The sequence below is a fragment of the Gloeophyllum trabeum genome (assembly GCF_000344685.1).
Source record: "Gloeophyllum trabeum ATCC 11539 unplaced genomic scaffold GLOTRscaffold_00007, whole genome shotgun sequence".
NCBI lineage: Eukaryota > Fungi > Basidiomycota > Agaricomycetes > Gloeophyllales > Gloeophyllaceae > Gloeophyllum > Gloeophyllum trabeum.
The window spans coordinates 454,322-469,140 of record NW_006920416.1 but is presented as its reverse complement, the minus strand read 5'-3'; the positions used below and the strand labels follow the sequence as shown (position 1 = coordinate 469,140).

The 14,819-nt window shown below is 52.4% G+C and overlaps 6 protein-coding genes across 6 annotated transcripts; 2 read left to right on the top strand and 4 right to left on the bottom strand.

Moving 5' to 3' along the window:
* Positions 1–132: 132 nt before the first annotated feature.
* On the top strand, positions 133–2,548 carry GLOTRDRAFT_42134 (HCP-like protein; the record flags this gene model as incomplete). The annotated part of the gene is made up of 7 exons (XM_007867933.1): positions 133–402; positions 453–750; positions 800–1,002; positions 1,056–1,569; positions 1,637–1,978; positions 2,041–2,327; positions 2,378–2,548. 7 exons carry the CDS (start codon positions 133–135, stop codon positions 2,546–2,548), a joined length of 2,085 nt encoding a protein of 694 aa, XP_007866124.1.
* Positions 2,549–3,382: 834 nt separating this feature from the next.
* Positions 3,383–4,557, top strand: GLOTRDRAFT_76376 (SWIB-domain-containing protein). The gene is made up of 3 exons (XM_007868051.1): positions 3,383–4,027; positions 4,090–4,284; positions 4,345–4,557. Exons 1-3 carry the CDS (start codon positions 3,456–3,458, stop codon positions 4,361–4,363), a joined length of 786 nt encoding a protein of 261 aa, XP_007866242.1. The 5' UTR covers positions 3,383–3,455; the 3' UTR covers positions 4,364–4,557.
* Positions 4,558–4,960: 403 nt separating this feature from the next.
* Positions 4,961–6,044, bottom strand: GLOTRDRAFT_60959 (protein prenylyltransferase; the record flags this gene model as incomplete). Its single annotated transcript, XM_007868050.1, has 3 exons — positions 5,938–6,044; positions 5,468–5,869; positions 4,961–5,435 (listed from the first exon to the last, which is right to left on the bottom strand). Coding segments are annotated over exons 1-3 (933 nt in total), but the record flags the coding sequence as incomplete, so codon positions are not given.
* A 118-nt stretch (positions 6,045–6,162) lies between these two features.
* GLOTRDRAFT_99995 (ribonuclease H-like protein) lies at positions 6,163–7,525 on the bottom strand. Its single transcript, XM_007868049.1, has 8 exons — positions 7,320–7,525; positions 7,185–7,267; positions 7,095–7,128; positions 6,844–7,031; positions 6,779–6,782; positions 6,588–6,652; positions 6,497–6,528; positions 6,163–6,444 (listed from the first exon to the last, which is right to left on the bottom strand). The coding sequence occupies exons 1-8, from the start codon at positions 7,362–7,364 to the stop codon at positions 6,392–6,394; spliced, it is 504 nt and encodes a 167-aa protein (XP_007866240.1). The 5' UTR covers positions 7,365–7,525; the 3' UTR covers positions 6,163–6,391.
* Positions 7,526–7,772: 247 nt separating this feature from the next.
* Positions 7,773–10,031, bottom strand: GLOTRDRAFT_105906 (uncharacterized protein; the record flags this gene model as incomplete). The annotated part of the gene is made up of 13 exons (XM_007868048.1): positions 7,773–7,793; positions 7,851–7,987; positions 8,040–8,155; positions 8,263–8,346; positions 8,402–8,439; positions 8,493–8,601; positions 8,653–8,762; positions 8,814–8,865; positions 8,915–9,004; positions 9,166–9,198; positions 9,251–9,483; positions 9,538–9,724; positions 9,775–10,031. The coding sequence occupies 13 exons, from the start codon at positions 10,029–10,031 to the stop codon at positions 7,773–7,775; spliced, it is 1,467 nt and encodes a 488-aa protein (XP_007866239.1).
* A 3,209-nt stretch (positions 10,032–13,240) lies between these two features.
* Positions 13,241–14,689, bottom strand: GLOTRDRAFT_105905 (uncharacterized protein; the record flags this gene model as incomplete). Its single annotated transcript, XM_007868047.1, has 7 exons — positions 13,241–13,309; positions 13,556–13,633; positions 13,690–13,833; positions 13,887–13,984; positions 14,038–14,234; positions 14,286–14,438; positions 14,496–14,689. 7 exons carry the CDS (start codon positions 14,687–14,689, stop codon positions 13,241–13,243), a joined length of 933 nt encoding a protein of 310 aa, XP_007866238.1.
* Between the last annotated feature and the right edge of the window lie 130 nt (positions 14,690–14,819).

Below are 14,819 nucleotides of genomic sequence, written 5' to 3'. Positions count from 1 at the left end.
GTCCGAGTACTTAGTAGTGGCGCCTCTAACGCTCGAGCTGCAGCCGGCAAGGCATACAAGCAAGCATTAGCGACGCTCGCCACCCTCACCGCTCTCCCGCCGTCTTACTCGCAAGATTCATCTTTCAACCCGATGAACGGCAACGGAAAGTCTCCCTTTGTGCCCAACGTCCAAGGACAGGGTCCGCTCGCCAGCACTCTCCGAATACTGATAAAGCTGCGGCATCAGTCATGGGTGCCAAAGTTCCTTCGATCGCGTGCGGGCAAAGAGGGGCTCGGCCTGGGGGGCAGAAGGCGGGAAGATGACTTGCGGGGGAAGGCTATCAAAGTGGTGGACCTGCTGCAGCACTCGGCGGAACTTGGAAACATGGATGCTCTATACACGCTAGCTCAGATATCGCTGGTATGTTTTCACTCTGTACAAGTCTATGTGATATTCATGCACCTCGCCAGTTCCCTCCAGCTGAATACTTCTCGCAAGATGCGAAACTCGCCTACGAATCCTTCACCAAGCACGCGTCGTCAACAGGCAACTCTTCGTCGCAAGCGCACATCGCGTTCTTTCACAGCACGGGCTACGAGGGTGTCGTGCCCGTCGATCAAGCGTCCGCACAGCTGTATTACACCTTTGCTGCTCACGGCAAGGATCGAGGCGCGCAGATGGCGTTGGGGTACCGCTACTGGTCCGGGATTGGCACACTCGAGGACTGCGGGAGAGCGGTGGAATGGTACGAAGCGGCTGCGGAACAGGGTAAGGGCGCACCGGTCTATGGTAAAAGAATATGCTGACCCTGCTCCAGCGATGGAGAAGTTCAGGGCAGGCCCGCCCGGAGGCCGGACGCTTCCTTTGACCAACACTCGCCTTTCCGACTTGGTCGGAGGGGTGTTTGGTCCGGGCGCAAGTGTGGCTTCGACGGGGCTCAACGCGCAGCGGCCCGCCATTCGCGCGGCCAACGCGCGTGCGGCGGGCGAGACGTGGGAAGACGTGCTGGAGTACTACATCGTAAGTCCCTCCTAGCAGCAGATGCCTCGAGCGCTCACCAAGTACTCCCATAGTTCAACGCCGACCGCGGCGAGACGGACTTTGCGTACCGCTTAGGCAAGATATTCTACCAGGGCAGCCTGTACGCGTCCTTCGGCGGGATCGCGTCGGGCAGCGAGGGTGTCGGTGCGGTGCCGCGTGACTTTGCCCGCGCCCGGTACTACTTCCTCCGCATCGCGCGCCAGGTGTGGCCGCGGGACCCGGCGAACCCGGGCCAGTCGACGGCGGGCAGCAGAGACAGAGACGACGATGGCGGACCAGTCGGGTACGCAGCCGCTGCTGCGGCGTATCTCGGGCGGATGTTCCTGCGTGGCGAGGGCGTTAAGGCGGATCCGGCCATCGCGAAGATGTGGTTCGAGCGCGGCGCGGAGTACGGCGACAAGGAGTGTCACAATGGCCTTGGGATTATCTTGAGAGATGGCCTTGTGGACGGGCGGAGGGATATCAAGCAAGCTCTGGTGCACTTCGCCGCCGCCGCGGACCAGGACCTCGCCGAAGCGCATGTGAATCTGGGCAAGTACTACTATTGTGAGTAGCACATTCCGTTCGTCCTCTGGATCGTGAGCGTCTCTGAGTACGGTTGAGGTCGGAATAGATAGGGGAGACTACAAAATGGCCCAAGCGTCCTTCGAGGCAGCGCTCCGCAACGGGTCGCCGTTCGAGGCGTACTATTACTTGGCTACTATCCACTCGGCCAGTATAAAGAATCCGGCCGTGCCCCCGGCTATGGCGACTGGGTCTTGCGCTATCGCTGTCTCGTTCTATAAGCTGGTGGCGGAGCGGGGCTCTTGGGAAGATGATTTCGTCAAGCAAGCGGAGGTCGCGTGGAATCAGGGTACGGAGCTTGGCCGACAGACCGCCATACTGAAGTGGTGGATGGCTGCAGAGAGAGGGTCGGAGATTGCGCAAAACAATCTCGCCTTCGTGCTGGATCAAGGTGATATCCTTTGAATCGTGAACTCTGCCACGGCCTTACTTATTCGCTCTGTGCTTCCACAGATAAATCAATGCTCAGGTTCACGAGATTCGCACCATCGATGCCGTCCAATGATACAGCTCGACTAGCCCTGACGCAGTGGATCCGTTCCGCTGCGCAGCACAATGTCGACGCGCTGGTGAAGGTGGGGGATTATTACTACCATGGTTTGGGCGTCCCAGAAGAAGAGCAGTCCTTGCGGTACGAGAAAGCGGCCGGCTACTACCAGTCAGCTGCGCAGACTCATTTGAGTGCCCTCGCTATGTGGAATCTTGGATGGATGTATGAAAATGGCATTGGGGTCCCCCAAGTAAGTACCGGAATGGCTCCCTCGAATAACTGTTGATGTTTTCGCTGTAGGACTTCCATCTAGCCAAGAGACACTATGACCTCGCTGCACAGACAAATAGCGAAGCATACCTTCCTGTGCTCTTGTCGCTAATCAAATTGTACGCGCGAAGCTTCCTGCATACTCTCGGAGGTGGTAAAGGCGGACTACGATTATTATCATACGATGAACTAGGTATGTAACGGGCTCTAATTAGTCGTTCACTATCTCACTGTGGATGATCAGAGGCTGTGCCAGAATACGAAGGACAGGATAGTCGCAAGATTTCAGATGCGCAGCAGGCATCTCCCCAGGATGAAACTGTCGGGACGGCCCAAGATCCTATTGTCGAGGATGTGGAGGAGGATGAACCGTGGTACTATGGCAAGGCCCGAGATCAATTTAACCGCAGAAAACAAAATCGGGAAGGCCGAGATGGAAAAGACATAGAGGACCCAGTCCAGGTATGAAATCTATCTGGTATGTATTTCGCCGCGTCTGACACACGACGCAGTGGGCAAGAGACCGAAGAAATGCCGAGAACGAGCGAGACGGTGATCTTGGTCCTGAGGATTACTTTGACGCCTCATTGCGGGGCGGCCGTCGGGAGGATGACGAGGAAGAAGACGAGGTCGTGGAGACCTTGCTCCTCGTTTCGCTCTGCGTCGCAGTGTCAGTACTGCTTTATGTGCGAGGCCGCTGGGCAGAGAGATTGCGACGAGAGCAAGAAGAGCGACAGCAGGGGGGCGGAAACAACGGACAAGCACCCGCCCAACCGAACCAGGGACTCTTTCCTCCTCCAGGGGATGCTGCCCGAGATGACTGGGCAGTTTTGCGGTAGCATTGTGATTCCGCATGTATTATTTTTACCTGTAGATTTCATAAATTGTCAAATTGCATCTTCGGGAAGCCAGAGTAAACCCGAGCCACAACTCTGCCACCGTCTGATTGACTTTGTTTGGTTCTGGCGCGATTTGCGGGAGAACGTGACCCGCCACATACGCGCCATTGATCCTCTCGTAAGTCCTGTAAAGTGACTTTCTTGCTTTTCGTCGGACAGCCGTCTGAGCACCTGCGTTCTCTGCTGTTTTGGGGCTGGTTGACGCAGAAATGGACGTGCAAGCACTCGAACCGCGCATTCGTGAGATTCTGACGGCTCCTGGCGTCGACCTGGGTACGATCAGCGCCAAACGCGTCCGAAAACAACTGCTGGAACAGGATCCCAATCTGACGGTCGAACAATTGAAGGAAAACAAGGACGAGGTGGATGCGCTGATTGGTCGCATTTATGAAGAAGTGAGCGGACCTCGGGAGCAAGGCGGCGCTGACGACGAGGAAGAGGGGTCGTCAAATGGTAAGAGGAAACAGGAAGAGGAAGAGGGGGCCGCGGACGAGGACGACGACGGAAACGACGAGACCGACGAGGAGACGTCGCGACCCAAGAAGAAGACGAAGATGAGCAAGGAGGAACGCGATGATGCAGAGCTCGCAAGACAATTGTCGAATGAGCTTAATGGCCGCTCCCGAAGCTCGAGGACAGGCAAGGCTAGTGGTCCGAAGAAGCCACGTAAGAGCAAGAAGAGCGCAGCTACGGTGGACTCCGACGACAGCGAAGGCGGGACGAAGAAAAAGAGGGGCGGTGGTGGTGCGAAGGGAGGGTTTGCAAAGGAGTATGCTCTGAGGTACACGCTCGTTCGTTCCCCACCCTAGGAAACAGTATTAACGAGCACCACTACTCGCATAGTGAACCTCTGGCAGCTGTAGTGGATGCCGAGAAAATGTCGCGGCCGCAGCTGGTCAAGCAATTGTGGGTGTATATCAAGGCGAACGACCTCCAGAACCCACAGAACAAGAAAGAAATCATGTGCGACGACAAGCTGCGAGCCGTGTTCAACACGGATAAAATCGACATGTTCAAGATGAACAAGGCTATTGGCCAGTACGTCCCATGACCAAACGCTCATCATCAGAGATTATACTTACTCGTCATCTCACGAAGACATTTGCATGAGCCCTAGCGAGATCCGACCATACATTGGTGCATGAAGTTCATTGTCCCTCCACAGGGGCTTACTTTATTATGTTCCTTTATTTCTAAACGGATCGGTTGCCGGATCATTGTACACTGCCATGTTTCAGCAGTCGTCCATCATCAATAGTGCATCATTTATCGTAAGTGTCTGCAGTAATCACTTTGACAGGCATACGCCTGCTTTGCCTATTCCTTGCATCTGCTCCTGGGTAGAATTGGCGCCAAGGGTTGTGGCGTAATGGGGCTGCACTGCTGGCTGCACTCGAAAGCTATTATACCGACGACAGAATAACAGGCCGCTATCGGTATTCGTTCTGCATGCCGATCGCGCCGTTACGCAATGCTATGACCAGGATTCCTTGGGGACATATGAGCGGTAGGCCCACTGCAAACCAGCATACAGCCGGAACTGAAGTTATCAACGATCCAACCAGTCCAGAAAGCGCTGAGCGTTCCGTATAACATTGTTCTTATCGTTGATCATTGTGAAATGCGTCACCTGCTCAGGTTCGTGAAGAGTGAAAGATATCGCCATGCCACGAATATCTTCGCGCGAGGCACGACACCCAATCGAAACAGTCCCTCGTAGGTACAACCAGAGTGTTTCATGATCAGGATATGTCTGCACTAGTGTTTGTGCGTGGGTGGAGAGGGATTCAACTGCCTCGAGGATTGGTTCCGCAGCTGAGCTAGATCCGAGGTGCGGGATCTGGCGAATGTGCTGCGAAAGGCTCATAAGGTAGTGGACCGCTGAGTAATCTGCGACGTGCGTCTCCAGCCATCGACGGGCCCAGGTGAACTCGTCTAAGATGAAAAACATCTTATAGGCGTCTGCGTCTGCCACCTCTGCGTCGCGGGGAAGCAGAGCCTGCATGCAAAGCAAACGATGGAGCCACGCGAAGTAGTTCCTTGGATAGATGTCGCAAGCTCTGGAGGCGATGGATAGCTCAGTACGCAATACATCCAGAGGGGGGCAAGCGCCATCTAGAGACATAGAGTCCGCAGAACCGACACCGGGTTCATGCATATCGGCGCTGCCGGTGCTTTGGACGCGTAAGCTTTCTTGAATTTGTGCCCCGCCAGTACTCACCGGTATTGCATTTGGTTTATGAGCCATCTTCGGTAGCACCACAGCATAGACTGTTTAGAGGTTTCCCGAATAGAAAGCAGAGCCTCTAAAAAATCCAGTTCCTTCCGTGGCTCTAGAGACCCTGCTTGAACCAGCGACTTCCTGCGTTTCAAGGCCGTCTGGTGGGCGGGGTTGGCTAACAGAAGGACGTTTGTTATACCGACCAGTTCAGTAGGCACTGTCTGGCGAGAGTGTGCTGTTGCATTCCCTATGGCAGCCATTTCACGGATGGCGACCAAGTACGACTGGTATAGCATCCTCTGAGGGACTCCCAAGTTTTCGTCCTGGTATAAAAACGGGCCATAAGCAGAGAAGAACGGCTGCCACTCGTTGCCATGACCAGGCAGAATTTCTATGGATTTTCTGAGGGCAAAAGGGGAATCTCGTCAACTTGCACACCTGACTAGCAGAATGATCACTAGCAAGCGTACAGCGGTAAACTTAGGACCTCAGCCAGCTGTCTGAACGACATTAACGCTTTGTCCATCGGTACTGATGATTGTGAACCTCCTTGCTCGCCACGAACGGTGGGATGAAAGCTAGAAGCACGACTGCGTTCCCTCCGAGTGGGGAGTCAGCGGATCAACAGTAGAGCGGAGCACTCGGGTCAGGGTTTCCTTTCTGCTGCTGACATTCCTAAATATCATAGGAACGCGGGGCAGGTACACAGGGCAATTTATATCTTAATCTCAAGTAGCAGTCTACGCGACCAGTCCATTGCTATAACCGCAGGGTTGGACTCATCTACTTTCCACGTGGATAATAACGTAGAAAGACCTTGGGGATGAGGCCCTAGACGTTGCAGAATAATGGGCCCATTACACTAGACGACAGGCCATGCCGAAATATGGCTACCACGGAACTTGAGAAACAGTATGATCTCCCCTATCTGCGGGATTCTGGTGGTACGAAGACATTGTCTCGATAATACCGTAGCTCTGGGGACCAACAGATGAGGTTAACAGAGCTAACTAAAATATCTGCTTTTACCTTTAATGGATCCCTTGATATCGTCAAGAGCCCTGTAAATATTGGTAGAACATTATCAATCTCGAACATCTATCACTCAACTTCGACATACCGATGCTTGCTCTGAATGTGGAGGTCCGGACGGGGCAGGGAGGGATACCATCTGCGGCACAGCTCCTGAGGAAAGGTGAGGAAGGTCATCAGTCTGTACGCTTCCCGTAACACACCTTGATGGAGGACACATCTACATAAGCACGGATCAACGCCTTGGCTCAACGCAGTAATTCAGTGCGACTCACCGACAATGCTAAATGTGCGAACAAGGGTCAGCAAGGGAATAGCATGTTATATAATGAGTAAACGTTGACCGGTAGTGCAGATAGTCAACGACTTCGGGCATTTCTTCAAGGAGAAAGGCCCTATCTGCGTGTACGGAGTTGCCTGCTAATACCGCGGTCCTCGGCTCGGGTACCCATCTTTTGATGTATTCAAGGACCCGCCCGGCGACAAAATCAATCGAGTTGGGTGAGTTCAGACTTGCTTGTGTCAGACCCGACTAGCCCATCCATCGAGTCAGCATATGAAGAATGACAATGCATTGTTTATCGAGAAGACATGCCAATCCATGTTGTTTTGTACACCACTCGTCCATTCTACTCCATTCATGAATCTTGCTGTGTCGAACTCAGAAGACTCAGAAAATCCGCACTTGTTGAGAATGCTCTCGTCCACCCGGACCACGTATTCCAGTCCTTCGTCGATTATCTCCAGGTCGCCATTCGTGATGAGAACCTTAAGAGCATAAGGTCGAGCATAAGGTGTCGCCGAGATAGAGCAATCATACAGCAATTTCCATTATTTTGTCTCGCTTGTAATTCAAGCCAGTCATTTCGCAGTCAATCCAAACCAGCGGATCTGAAGGTAAAGTCCGATTCATTTTCTTGGCCACTCTTGTTAATCTAGACAGTGTTGAGTACGAGGTACCGCGGCATGCACCCCTGTATAACGCAGGCAAAGCTCTGAACATAGACAGAAGAAAAGGTAGTGTCCGTCTTATACCTCTGCCTGTCCGACTCACGTAGGCAGGTGCGCAAATAACGCCAAATATTCGATGTGGCGGGGCGGACAAGAAGCACTGGCCTCTCAGGAACGTAAATACGGTAAAAGGTCGGATGAGTTTATAAAGGCTATACATCTATGTCTATGTCTACAACGTAGCCTGACGTCGAATAAATTATGCCGAATCACTAGGATTCCACATCTGAATCTACGTTGGCAGTTAACGAGACTGACTGGATCAGAAATCCCACAGGGTTCCCTAACAGAAATGGGAATGAGCGACCCCGCCAACCATTTCATGAGGAGGGGAACTCACGAATGCAGGTATGCCTGCCTCCTTACATCCTTCCATAATCTCTTGGTTACCTTGATAGTTCGACGTTATGAAGACTACCTCCGCATTCCATGCTGCATAGGCTTCCTTGACGAGCTTCATCACGTCCGGCCTCCCCCCTACGTGACAGTTAGGCAGCGAACCTGTTGGCAGTGTGTTACATTCACGTACCTCGCTGCTTGGAGTCCCACAGGCAGTACCGCTCAGGTCCAATATGTCGGTGAATCAAACCCGAGATAGTCGGACCGAACGTCTTTTCCTGGTCGGATCCGATCCAGATGAGGTACCTGATAGATGGCCGAGGTATATCATTCTCATGCATCACGCTTACGGTGTTGTATGTGCTCACCAGTTCGGGCTCTGGAGGACCGTCGAGAAAGGTGAGATGATACACCTCAAGTTTCTGACTGCGTGACATACCTGTATACATGTGGAGAGGGCAGCCCCGAGTCCAGTTCCTGTGCATACGCGTATACCGCTACAGAACTTCTATTCAGCACACGTGTACTTCCTGCATGAGGATATGTACTCACCGTTTGTACAGCGTCGACGTGTTCGAGACACCGGCGAACTAAGGACACCGAGATCAGGGAGAAAGCCGGACAGTATTTCCAAAGTACTGACCTTCAATTGACGAGTCCAGATGTGCGTAGGCGGGTCATTGACGAGGCTCTTGGTGAAATCACCCTGGACACCGCAGATGAGGTAGTGGTATTTGGCGTGCGTGCCTTCACTATAACGGCCTGGATGAGTGGAAACTAACGACTACTTGATATTGACGTACGAGATGATACCAAACGCGTGGTATTCCATAACCGCGGACCGCGAAATTCTGGCCAGAAGGCCTTGCTGCATGCCGCGCTCGAACTTGAGAACTGCCACCTTGGGAGAAGGCTAGTGGTGGGTGGTCAGTGCAGCTAATACCGGACGATGGGATGCTCTCACAATTTCCACATCGACCTTGACCTTCCTGATAGTCAGCCAAGGGATGACAATGCTGCGCTCGGGTAAGTACTACGTGAAAACCGTCCAACATCAGCACTCACAATATGGTCATGCCAAGGGCAAACCAGAAGTCTTGGTGACGGATAACCTGGACGCCATGAGGATTCCAAGAGTGTGTCCCGAGGTCCCAGCTATCACCCAAGATCACGAAGATCCAGGCTTCGTGGGCGTTAGCAGTTGCCAGTCTGCCTTAGAGAAGATGGGCGCGTACTGAATATTAGTGATGTCCTGGAAAAACCGAGAATGAGCAAGAGAGCTGAGCGAACAACGAGGGTAACCAGGACACACTCACCAGCCCAAGAATCGGTGATGCCGCTCGAACACACTGGAATAAAACAAATGAGCAGTGACATTGAAAACGTAAGCTAAGTACGTACTTGTGATGAGTATTCCGTACCCAGGGGAAAGCGCTCATGATGGTGAAGACGACAGCTATGGTGGTAATTACACCGGTGGCAAGGATGACCTTATGTTCATCCCTTTGGTCCATGAATATCAAGCTCAGCCTGAATATCAGCCAGGCAAATCCGGAGACTCCGCATCCCGAGTGGATGCCGCCCAAGTGCTGCAGCGTGGACGTACACGCGAGACGAAACCAGAGAGGCGTCCACTGGACGATGCTTGGGTTAGTCTCTCATGAGCACAATGATATTGTCCTGCCCACCTTGGCGAAAAGAGTGTTGACCGTAAGGTACAGGAACCGACCAAAGAGCTCGTTCCGCACGAGGATGGCAACATATAAGTTACCGAGGGCAAGGGCACCCGTAGTTCTCCTCGGATAGTGCCACTTGTCCAGACCAGCGAGCAAGACTCCGACCGCGTTAAAAGTCACGACAATCGTGAAGAATTTCCTGGGTTGTGGAGTCAGGTGTGCCCTCGACCAAGCGATCGGGGGACGTACCTGTATGTGTTGTACCAGATGAGAAAGCGGGTCCACCGACTAGCACGCTTCCATGTGGCCTTCCCGGGGGCAGGTTTCTTCGGTGCTGGCGCAGGTGGCGGGGAAGTCACCTCTGTCTTGGTTACTGAGTCCGCAGCGGGCTTCCCGTCTTTGAAGTCAACAAAGGTAAGCGACAACCGAGCGTTCGTGCTAGGCAGGGAGATGACATTGTCAAGCATCCCTTTCTCCGGGTCTACTATTGTGGTAGATTCAACCATGGCGGTGGTGTGAGCGATCCAGAATACTGGATATTAACGACCAAAAGAACGCAGAGATCGGCGAGAAGAGAACGTCGGGAAGAGATAGACTCTTCGTCTGTTACCAGAGCGGTGGGTAGAGCAGACTGCTGGGTACTCGACCAACCATGGCTCTCTTATAACTGCAGGCTGAGACGACCATTACCATTTTGTTCTAACACGGAGAGAAAGTGAGGTACGCACGAGCACGGCCCAATTTGATTGACAAATTGCATGCGTTGCGACGCCGCAGCGTCGTCAAAGTGGCTGTTGCATGAGAAGTAAAAGTAAAGATCAGCGCAATACTTGTTCCACATGCGCTGCTCGTGTACAATAGTCTGCAGAAGACTGTACGGAAGATACGGAAAGATAGATCTGTGGCAGATCTAAAGTCAATCGTGAGAAAACATAATAGTACGTAATCCACCGACGTCGGTGCCGTCGGAGGTCAATTGAAGGGACCGCGCTGTTCGTCCTTCGACGATACTTCCCCCGACGAGGCGAGATCCTCTTCTGAAATCAAGCCTTCGTGGCTGAAAATGATCGCCTCCGACTTATGAATGTACAGCCCGTACAAGGCGTCCGGATTGTGCCTATCGCCGACAGGTGCGTTCCGACGTTGGCGCGAACTCCTCGAGACCTGAAGTCTGGATGCCTCTTTGAGTGTCGGTCCCATGCGGAGCGACTTGACGTTTGTATCTGCCTTTCAACCTGACGGCATTTCTGGATCATCAATTCCCGTACGACATATACAAGCGCTAGCGGCAGTGAACAGCAGTCGCCGGCCTCAAGGGTGAGAGCGATTGCAAGCTATTTTGGTATACTACTTGATATTCTCAGCCACTTACCGCACATATCAAACCATGCGGCAGATGCTTTGCGTTCTACTTCGTTTTGCTCGTTCTTTCTGCCAGCACCTGCATCTAGCCATGGGAGAGACGTCGAATACGAGACCTTTTTGATTCAGGGGCTTGTGTTGCTTCAACAATTTAACTGCGCGGTCCTGAGGAAAGAGAGGTCGGCAGGTAACAAGTATTTATCAAATCCTCATCGCCGCCCACGCTCATAATCCATACGAGGTTCGTACTCTCTCACCGGCACTCCGCACCACCAGTTCTTTCTGGGCGCCTCTCAATCTGACCAGGTGAAATTTCCCCAGTGAATCGCCCGTATGCTCCGACTCTCACGCAATGCTCTTGGAGCATCCATGATGTATACGTGAGACCACGTACTGAGGTCATTGTCCGATCCGTAGGCAAGCACGACAGATTCGACGAGCAACTACTGCTTCTGGGTGCTTCTGCTCACTGGGCGATCGGGGTGATGGCTGTGGTGATCGACTCCCGGGGATGACTGTTACCATACCTCTGGGAACGTAGATGCCGGTTAGTGGGTATCGGTTCATCCTGAGTCCCTCGTGCGAGGAAATTTGGACTTCCTGGCTAATGCAGATGCGTGTACATAGAGAAAGGCCAAACACCGGCGGCCACTTCATCATTGTGCATATAAGACAGCATTGGTCTATCGCATTCCCCCCTGCTCCTCGGACACACGGATAAAAGAGTATTGCATTAAACATCTCACGGCCTCGGAAGGGGAAGGTTGTAGTCAGTCTCGTTGACGATCCTCCTGGCTTCCGGCATTCTCATCGATTCGCAGGTACTTACTTCTTACTATGACATTCCCGGTTGTTAGTTGCTCTGCTTTCCCGCAGACGCTACCTCGCACCACCGCGCTGCGCACTGCTCCCGAACGCCGGAACGCGCATAGCCCTAGCCTAGCAGGGATCGTGCACAGCTACGGCCTCTACACAGAGCGAGGGTTAAATTATTATGGATAGTTTCTCCATGTGGAGGTGACCTTCGCCCAATCCCTATTATGATCTTTTGGCCCGAAGACGTCATAACAAGGAATGGTTGCTAGCTGAGGCTAAGCAGCTGTGCCCGAAATATAACTCTGATTCAGAGTCGTATCACCTTCACTGGACAGGTCATCAACAGAGGTAGCGAGTTAGGTGCACGGAGGGGTTCAGGAATCGCCCAAGACACGCCAGTCGACCTCCGGGCTCCCAACCTCCATTCTACTCCAGACCGATTGATGATTGGCTGAGACATACATGTTACGTAATTAGTCTGTTATTCTCCGTCTCGGCTTGGGTTCTTCTGACCTTCGTCCTTGCGTCTCCGTCTTGTCGATGGATCTTGTAACCGACCTGAAGCATGTCGAGACTCTGAAGTCCGAGTGTATTTCCAGAGTGTTCTCGTCCAGCATCTTGATAGAAATATGTGTTTATCAATCAAGTGTCCGACATCCTCTGACGTGAGAAAGACCTTCGCCTATTGGCATATACTAGTAAGTAGTCGAAATTCCCCCTCTGTTTTTCTATTAACCTGGCGAAGATACGATGACTACCGAGAAGGCAGCTAGCTCTAGTTGCGAGACACCGCACCCTTTGCCTGAGGCTGAAGCACCTCGGCCGCGCGGTTGAATAAACCGCTACTGTATAGCTTCACATATTCGGAGGTGATGTCTCCCCGTCTACTATTTCCGCATGCGTGCATTCTGTGAAACTCTGAAGTTCGTATGCTGTGAGAAAAACCGTGCGTTTCGTCATTGCAGTTGCGGTGGTATCACACAGAACGACATCCGCAGGGCGATCTGTGTCGCTATGTCGTGAAATCCACACGGTACGTTTCTACTTACGACGATGGGCATTGAAATATACGAATCAAACGGATGTATGCCGTCACGTTTAACCGAGCGGGCCGGGCTCGTATTAAGGAGATGTGATATGCCATCGCGACATTTTCAAACAGAAACGCTCACAGTGCTTATCTACAGATCATACCTTCCACAGCGGTATCTCGGATCTCTGTGCAAGTTTGGCTGGCTCCGGAGTCCGATGGACTGACATGTCCCGGTAGCAGGGTACTCTTGGATGATCGGTACTGCTTTCGCTGACGTTTCAAGGCCGTTTCGCTGGGGCTTCTGTGCTATGTTGAAGGACAGCGACCATGAAAACTATGTTTGGAGGCGGCCTGTCGATTTGAGAACGATGCCGTAACAATCTCAGGGTATAGCGCAAGCCTTTCACTTACGATCAGTTCCAGTGATCGCATTCACACAGGCAGGCGCTCCGGTGCGGCCTTTCTACCCAATATATCAAACACGGTACCACATGCGCTGCATCTTCATCCTAGGACATGACTACCTATCCAACAGCGCTCCTTAGTCTCAAGCCACGCTTCGGTGACATTTGTCTGTAGGCCCCATTTCGCATCAATGACGCAGGCCCCCGACACGAAGACAAAACACGACGATGCCAAAACTGATGTGCAGCTATCATACTAGGGTATACCGCTCCGACAAATTCCACAAATATCCGCTCCGCGGCTCTAACTGTCTGTCTATGTTCACACAACCCACCATATGCAAGAGAAAAGCAATGCGATCGCGCAAGTCCATGACGCCCTAGCGGCCAGTGATGCTGCTGAAAAACCAGGTACGGGCCCCGTAGCATTCGCGCCTATGTATTGCCGTCCGAGGGAATTTATCTTCCCCGAGGTGTCCATGAGAGCGTTGTTCTGCCGATCAGGATTAGCTGTCATTCAGTCAGCCAGCTCGAAAGGCCGGCACAAACCTCGTTAACACCCTGCATATCGCGCATGGCGCCGAACCAGGAGTATCTTTCTACCCAATCAGTATTATCCATCCATGACTGCGTGGTATTCAGAAATGCAGTAATCTCTTCCGCAGAGCATTGATCGGAAGCGTTATTGAAATTCTGTCGTTTCAAGGTCAGCTATGTAAACCACGGATATGTAGGTGTATCCGCACCTGGCACGCCCACTCTGTGACCCAAATGGGCTTTTGAAAGGTATTGTGAAAGTCCTCCACGTATTGGATGAAGTTACTGGCGTTGATGTCGTACCAGTCTACAGTGTTCCTCAGCATTCGCATAACTGACACAGGAAGAATGTACACGTACGAAGAGCCACAAAGTCGATGGTGCAACCTCCATTACATGCCTGAAGCCAATCGTGCATCCAGACTTTACCGGAGGGTGCACTGGACGTAGCCGGGCTGCCAAGTCTGATGCCCCGAGAGCGAAGAGGCTCGATATATGTGCGCCATAAATCCGCGCCTTGTTCGGCTGTCAAATTCGACTGTCCAGTTTGCTGGGGCCTTATCGTGCGAGTCTGTGAGATCCGTTGGAAGTCAACCCTGGGGACTTACTCGTTCATTCCGAGTACTGTCGTGATTCTATTTTGGCCCATCGTGCGATTGATGGACGACGTCCAGTCGTGGACCTGGTTCAATCCCCATAGCATGGGCACAAACTCCAGGCCCTTGTCTTGGGAAATACCGTAGGGACTCCATGTGTAGTACCTAGACATACATCCGAGTCCGTTAAGTTCGAGCCAATGTCCGGCAATGTCTACTCACCAAGATACTTTGTTGGTGCCGAGGAACTGTGCCATATTCACAGTATCACCATTTGGCCACGCTAGGCCACTCTTCGCAGCTGACGATACATTTGCAACAGCATGGTTCTCATGAGCATATCTTGCGTAACCTGCGCTTGCGCCTGTATTGAATGCAAGAAAGAAATATAATAGAAATGCGTGTACTGATGTCATCATGGGCATCAGGAGTATTCGCAGGCACTTCCCGCTGCCTCTCACAGTTCACTTATAAGCAACATTCCATGGTCTAACCTTAACACGGCCGGGTGTATGGCCTTTGATGCTGTGCATATCTGGGTATGCA

What these genes read in the sequence shown, in the direction of transcription:
- GLOTRDRAFT_76376 (XM_007868051.1), top strand. Translation starts at nt 3,456, where the DNA reads ATGGACGTGCAAGCACTCGAACCGCGCATTCGTGAGATTCTGACGGCT. An exon ending in GCAAAGGAGTATGCTCTGAG is followed by an intron (nt 4,028 to 4,089) that starts GTACACGCTCGT and finishes CTACTCGCATAG; the next exon opens with TGAACCTCTGGCAGCTGTAG.
- GLOTRDRAFT_99995 (XM_007868049.1), bottom strand. Translation starts at nt 7,364, where the DNA reads ATGACTGGCTTGAATTACAAGCGAGACAAAATAATGGAAATTGCT. An exon ending in GTACAAAACAACATGGATTG is followed by an intron (nt 7,032 to 7,094) that starts GCATGTCTTCTC and finishes TGGATGGGCTAG; the next exon opens with TCGGGTCTGACACAAGCAAG. An exon ending in TATCAAGGGATCCATTAAAG is followed by an intron (nt 6,445 to 6,496) that starts GTAAAAGCAGAT and finishes GTTGGTCCCCAG; the next exon opens with AGCTACGGTATTATCGAGAC.